General features: G+C 38.0%; 1 protein-coding gene across 1 annotated transcript; it reads left to right on the top strand.

Annotated features, from left to right (window-relative positions):
• Window positions 1-437: 437 nt before the first annotated feature.
• On the top strand, window positions 438-2,643 carry LOC132295782 (uncharacterized). The gene is made up of 2 exons (XM_059794066.1): window positions 438-1,371; window positions 1,862-2,643. The coding sequence occupies exons 1-2, from the start codon at window positions 438-440 to the stop codon at window positions 2,641-2,643; spliced, it is 1,716 nt and encodes a 571-aa protein (XP_059650049.1).
• The last annotated feature ends 4,747 nt before the right edge of the window (window positions 2,644-7,390 follow it).

The raw sequence follows: 7,390 nt of genomic DNA, 5'->3' as shown, positions 1-7,390 counted from the left end.
TCTTGACAATCACGCATAATTTGACATGTTGAAAAATATATCAATTTTATTTATATTTCGACAAATTACTATCTTATTAGTAAGCAAAAATTAATTAAATTAAAATTGGTACATTTATTTACGAATTGGCTAGTAAGAGTAATAATTTCTCATCATTAAGAAATTATAGAGATGGACTTTGGATGACTTTGACTTGAAAAAGTGACATGTGAAAGATGACTTATCAAGGAATAAATTGGTCTGATCCGAGGTAATAGGCTTTAGGGACCTCATTACATGCTCTTTCTCCACTCCTATAAAAAGGAGTTTTGGTGATAACAATTTCATTCATCCAAGAAGAAACTGATCACTGCTCACAGAGTTCATATACATAATAAGAAACTCAATTGTCCACTAAGTTGTCACTCGAGTGTTGCTTATCAAGACCATTGGTTTCAATGGCTCAATCCATTAGGCGCGAGGCTTTGTGGATTGTCTTGTTGGTGTTCATAGCCATGGCTGTGGCAGCTTCATCAGAAAGTGATGGTGGTTCTGAGTCTTCCGGCGGATCGAAGAAAGATTCTCCATCCCCTCCTAAAAATAATGACGACGGTCAACATGGGAATGGTAATAATAATGATGGTCAACATGGGAACAACGATGGTAACAATGGTGATGGTCAATCCGGGAATAATGATGGTAACAATGGTGAAAAGGGCGGTGGCTCTAAGAAAGATTCTCCTCCTACTCCTCCCAAGAATGATAATGGTGGCGAATCTAGGAAATCACCGCCCCCTCCTAACCGCACTCCTCCTCCGGAGAATGATGATGGTAGTGAATCTAGGAAATCCCCGCCCCCTCCTAAGCGCACTCCTCCTCCTACCCCTACATATCCACCTCCCGTTTCATCCTCTCCGCCGCCATCACCTCCTGCACCTAAACCAACTGTGCCGCCTCCTAACACAACTCCACCACCATCTCCTTCTCCTCCTACTTCAACTCCCCCCTCATCAAGTTCTCCTTCACCACCCCCATTTTCACCTTCACCTTCGCCACCTCCCAGTACTACTCCCTCTTCACCTCCACCACAAACACCATCACCTACTCCTCCAACTCCTACACCACCTTCATCTACTCCTCAAACTCCGCCTCCATCTACACCAACTCCTCCATCCTCACCACCAACTCCTACTCCTTCTCCAACACCTCCTACACCATCTCCACCTACTCCAACCCCATCTCCACCTTCATCAAACTCTCCACCACCCTCACCCAAGAAAGTCAAGTGCAAGAACAAGTACTACCCTAAGTGTTACGACATGGAGCATGCATGCCCCAACTCTTGCCCTGGTGGATGTCTGGTGGATTGTGTCTCTTGCAAGCCAGTCTGCAGTAAGTCTCTATCTCAGACACTCAATTTTATTTATTAGAAATGATCACACAATGAAGAACAAAGAGGGATGATACATATATTATCCTTCATATTTGGAGTATGCTGACGGGTATTGTATGGGTGGGGTGTTATGACATCATGCTGATGGACGGCAACACCCCAATCACATCTCCTAATTTGGAGGATACGGAGTATATGATTGTTCAATTATAAAAGTTTATAATACAATTAATCTGTAAAAGTTTATAATACACTTATAGTAATCCCTCAAATTTTTGTACCAATTTTAATAGATATAACCTAACAAAGATTCTTGTCAGCTTCTCATAATGATAGATTTTATCTCATTAGTGTTTATGTCTATCATTAATTATCACATCGGTCAATGATAATTGACAAATTTATCATTTTCCACATCCTTTATTTCAATAACTACCATCCTCAAATTAATTCCCTAAATTTGTTGTTTCTTTGGTCATGCAATGGCAGAGTGTGATATGCCAGGAGCAGTATGCCAAGATCCTCGGTTCATAGGCGGCGATGGCCTCACTTTCTATTTCCACGGCAAGAAGGACTTAGACTTTTGCCTCCTTTCCGACTCCAACCTCCACATTAATGCCCATTTCATTGGCAGAAGAAACCAGAACATGAGGAGGGACTTCACTTGGGTGCAATCCATTGGTGTCCTCTTTGACAACCATAAGCTCTTTATAGGTGCACAAAAACCAGCAACATGGGATGACAATGTGGACCACCTCGCCCTCGCCTTTGATGGAGAGCAAATAGTCCTTCCACAAGCTGAAGGCGCGAAATGGCGATCCGAGGCCACACCGACGGTGTCCATCACTAGGGTCAGTGACACCAACACTGTGATTGTTGAAGTTGAAGGGAACTTCAAGATCACAACCAAGGTTGTGCCTATCACTGAAGAAGAATCTCGGGTGCACAACTATGGCATTACCAGCGATGATTGCTTTGCTCATCTTGATCTAAGCTTCAAGTTCTTGTCATTGAGTGATGAAGTGAATGGTGTGTTGGGACAAACGTATAGACGCGATTACGTGAGCCGAGTGAAGGTGAATGTGCCCATGCCTTTGATGGGGGGAGGCAGAAAGTTTGCAAGTTCAAGCCTCTTTGCTGCAGACTGCGCGGTGGCTCGGTTTGATGGTGGCTATAACTCCCGTCAGGGAGTTTCTTCAGAACATATAGAGTTGCCGAGCTTAAGCTGTGGCAGTGGGATGGATGGGAGAGGAGTTGTGTGCAAGAGATAGATTTCTAGCTCTCTCATTTTCATTGTTGGAAACCTTGTCGGAAAGAATAAGCTTGTGGAAGCCACAACAACAAATGTTTTTCGTTGTTTTACAATTGTTTTTGAATAATGGTTCAAAAACTTCTTGTAATGGTGCTCAAATTAGTGCCTCTTATCCATCATCTCATTGATTTATCTATAAATCATTTTATTTTGTGAAACTTTATATTTTTATTCTCTTCTTTTAAATTCAAGTTTTCAACCACACCCCATGCCTCAAACTTTATATTTTAAATTCTCCTCTATAATAATAATAATAATAATAATAATAATAATATTATTATTACTCCAGTCCCAATTTGTGTCATTTACGGAAAGTAGTATTTTTTAAGGGGACATGTGGGACATGCATTGTCTGCTTGAAAAATTACTAATTTGTCCTTTTAAATTTTGAATATTCAAGTTTAAAATTTTAACCTCAAAAAACATATATGGAAATATGTGAAACCTTTTTTTTTAGAATAAGGGAAGTGGACACTTATTTTAGTATATATATAAAAAAAAATCATGACATATTTTGAGATGTAGAGTATTTTTTTTTCTAAAGGTTAAGCAAACACACCTCACACATTTATTGAAACTTTAACTCTGCTTTGAGAATAAAAGAATTTATTTTTTTTGGAACATTAATGATGTTATAAATGTTGCATTCATCTAACTTGTTGCTTGGATATCAAACTATTTAAAAAAAATTGAAAAAAGCGGTTTCGTACCAAAACCCTTATAAACCCCTGAATGAAGATGAGAGAGCTCAAAGACGACTACGTGATGTTGGTGGTAGCTCCGAGACACCGACGTTTGTGTGGCCAACGTACTCCAGCGAGTGATGATCGCTGACTACCCCACTATTGCCGTCGTTTGGGTCGAAATGGAGACCAACTTGTCCATGCTCGACGAAGAATTCATAGCCCATCGCCTAGGGCTCATCCTCTCAAGAGCTTCTGAGCCATTGACATGCGCATATCGCTTGATTACGATGCCTGCATCAATGACCAAACCTAGATGTCACCAGCAAGGACCTCTACAATTCGAACCACACAATTGCATGTGCCCGTAGACTTCTCGAATTCCTCTTCCGGTTACGACAATCCTGAACAGAGGTCTCTCTCCATATATACACACACACACACACACACACACTTGTTTATGCTTCTATTTTTTTGTGTGTTACTAACATCTATTCTTACTACTCAGATGCAAGCTTATTGTGTTCTACTGTTCTAAGCATAAAACATTCTCTCTTCTCACTTTTCCTTCCGTTTTGTGTTTTTGCTCTGCTTTTTGTTGAAAAAATTATATTCTTTTTATGTGAAAAAAAAATTGTTTATTTTAAGCATGCAATGTTTTTGCTTTAATTTCTTAGGATTTATAATCATTTATAATTGCTTGTATAAACTTGAAAGGAAAGAAATATGGAATAAACCTTTTCTCTCTATTAGCACATAATTCACAAGTTTACACGGGTTCTCTTTATAGGACAGAATACACGCATATAACTAGCTAGCCTAATTGATAATTTCCTAATTTACAGCATTTGACCAATATTCTATTTACAGCAAATATCCTCCAAATATTATATTTACAGCTAATAATATTTGGTAGTATAACTACCGAATCTTTCATTTTCAACACTCTTCCCTTAAGCTGGTTTGAAGATATCCTCCATAACCAGCTTGCCAATCAGTCTGTCGAACTGTCTTGTGGGAAGTCCCTTTGTAAGCACATCTGCAACTTGCTCGGTAGTAGGAATGTACGGCATACAGATCAATCCTTTTTCGAGCTTTTCCTTGATGAAGTGTTTGTCTACCTCCACGTGCTTTGTTCTGTCATGAAGCACTGGATTGTGAGCGATCAAAATAGCAACTTTATTGTCACAATACAATTTCATAGGCAACGGATTAGAGACCTTTAATTCATCCAATAGTCTTTTAATCAATAACACCTCACAAATTCCATGAGCAACTGATCTAAACTCGGCCTCTGCGCTGCTTCTTGCTACTACATTATGTTTTTTACTCTGCCAGGTGACAAGGTTACCTCCAACAAAGGTGCAGTATCCAGAAGTTGACCGTCTATCAATAGCACTCCCAGCCCAATCCGCATCAGTATAGGCTTCAACTTGCAAATACCTATGGTTTTTTAACAGTAGACCTTTTCCAGGGGTCCCCTTTAGGTATCTGAGAATTCTGTAGACTGCATTAAAGTGTTATCGTCCAAGTGAATGCATAAACTGGCTAACCATGCTGACTGCAAAAGCTATATCTGGACGTGTATGTGATAAGTAGATCAGTCTTCCAACAAGTTTTTTTATACTGCTCTCTATTCATAACTTCTTCATCTTTAGAAAGCTGCAGCTTAAGATTGGGCTTAATGGGTGTCTCGGCTAGTTTACATCCTAGCAGACATGTCTCACTAAGTAAATCAAGAACATATTTACGTTGATTCACAAATATACCTTCTTTGGATCTAGTAAACTCCATTCCAAGAAAGTATTTTAATGCATCCAAATCCTTGATCTCAAAGTCAACTGCTAGTCTCTTTTTCATTCTCTCCAATTCTTTATTGTCATTACCTGTCAAGTCTATATCATCCACATAGACAATTAACACTGCAACCTTGCATTCTCTACTGTGTTTGTAGAACATGGTATGGTCAGCTTGGCTTTGACAATAGCCACAATTCTTCACAGTTCTCTCAAATCTCTCAAACCAAGCTCTAAGGGACTGTTTGAGACTATATAAAGATATTTACAGTCTACAGACTTTATTAGGTCCCAATTTTCCCTCAAACCCAGGTGGTAGATTCATAAAGACCTCCTCCTCAAGATCTTCATTTAAAAATGCATTTTTTACATCTAACTGGTGTAATGGCTAGCTGAAGTTCACAGCCAAAGATAACAAAATTCTGATTGAGTTTATTTTGGCTATAGGAGCAAACGTTTCCTGATAATCAATTCCATAGGTCTGGGTGAACGTTTTTGCTATTAGTCTTGCCTTGTACCTCTCTATCCTACGATCAGCTTTACATTTCACAGTAAAGACCCACTTGCAGCCTACTGTTCTTTTCTCCTTAGGTAAATCAACTATCTCCCAAATACCACTTCTTCTAAGAGCATTCATCTCTTCCATCACTGCTAACTTCCAATTCGGATCATCAAGAGCTTCCTAAATGTTTCTCGGGATAAACAAGTGTGAGATTGGATTCGAATACCTTTCCTAATAGCTATAGGAATATCAAGGTCTGATGGTTCTTGGTTAGGAGAAACAATAGGAACTGAAGATGAGTTATGAACAGAATTACCTGTGATATCTCGAGGTCTGGTTCCCAGAGGTTGAGATTGATCTTTTCCAAGAAAAATAGGCTGACTTTGACTCTTTTGATGAGGTATTCTCCGAGTATAAACCAGAGGCTTAGTATTGGGAACTTTAGTGTCAGGAACAATAGTAGGATGAGGTGAAGGAGTCAAAATCACATTTGGTAAAGGAGTAGGAGATAAATCCCAAACATTTCTTCCATCACCTCATTCCCCTGAAGAGAATTTTTGGGAAAGTAGGATTTATTTTCAAAGAAAGAGACACCCATACTTATATAAAATTTTCTTGTTTGGGGATTATAACACTTATATCCACTTTTGATTAGAAGCATACCCTATGAAAACACATTTTTCAGCTCGAGAATCAAGTTTGGACCGAGTATTATTGGGTGTATGAACAAAAGTTATGCAGCCAAAAACCTTTAGAGGTAAATTCGAGTATATCCTTGATAATGGAAAATTTATTTTGAAACAATCTAATGGCGTGCTATATTTTAAAACACGTAAAGGCATTCTATTAATCAAATACGAAGCTATTAAAATGGCTTCCCAAAGATATTTTGGAACATTCATCGAAAACATTATAGCACGAGCCACTTCAAATAAATGTTTATTTGTTCTTTCAACAATTTCGTTTTGTTAAGGGGTATCCACACATGTAAACTGATGATGGATACCCTTTTCTTTCAAAAAACTCCCCAAAATTTCTTTAAAATACTCGGTTCCATTATCGGTGTGAAAAATGCTAATTTTTGCTTGAAACTGAGTTTCAATCATTGTGTAAAAATTCTTAAATTTTTTTTCAATCTCAGACTTTTCATTTATCAAATAAACCCAACATAAACGGGTATGATCATCTATAAAAGTAACAAATCATTTTTTCCTAGAGATAGTAGTGACTCTTGAAGGTCCCTAAACATCACTATGTATTAAATAAAATAGTTTTGAAGAAGTATAAGATTTTGGCAAGTAAGTAGTACGATGACTCTTAGATAAGCAACAACTTTCACAATAGAACAATGAACAATCCAAACCTTTAAATAAAGTAGGAAACAAATGTTTAAGATATGGAAAGCTAGATGTTCTAGTCTTAAATGTCAAAACATTATTTGTTCATAAACAGAGTTAGAACTAACACTACTAAGGCCCTAAGCCTTTTTATTACTGGAGAAATCCCCATCAAAGTAGTAAAGTCCATCTATTATCTTAGCACTGCCAATCTTCTTCCCCGAGCTCCAGTCCTAAAATTCACAGTAAGAATCACAGAAAATTACACAACAATTAGATTCTTTGGTTAGTTTACTCACAGACAAAATGTTACAGGCTAGTTTAGGGACATGGAGAACAGATTTAAGATCTATATCCTCAGATAATTTAATCAAACATTTTCCTGCAA

The sequence above is a fragment of the Cornus florida genome, unplaced genomic scaffold (genome assembly GCF_030987335.1).
Source record: "Cornus florida cultivar Cherokee Brave unplaced genomic scaffold, ASM3098733v1 CherokeeBrave_3.0.0_Hap2_Chr02, whole genome shotgun sequence".
Classification (NCBI taxonomy): domain Eukaryota; kingdom Viridiplantae; phylum Streptophyta; class Magnoliopsida; order Cornales; family Cornaceae; genus Cornus; species Cornus florida.
Note: the sequence above shows the minus strand (reverse complement) of the source record. Positions and strands in the feature narration are given on the sequence as shown.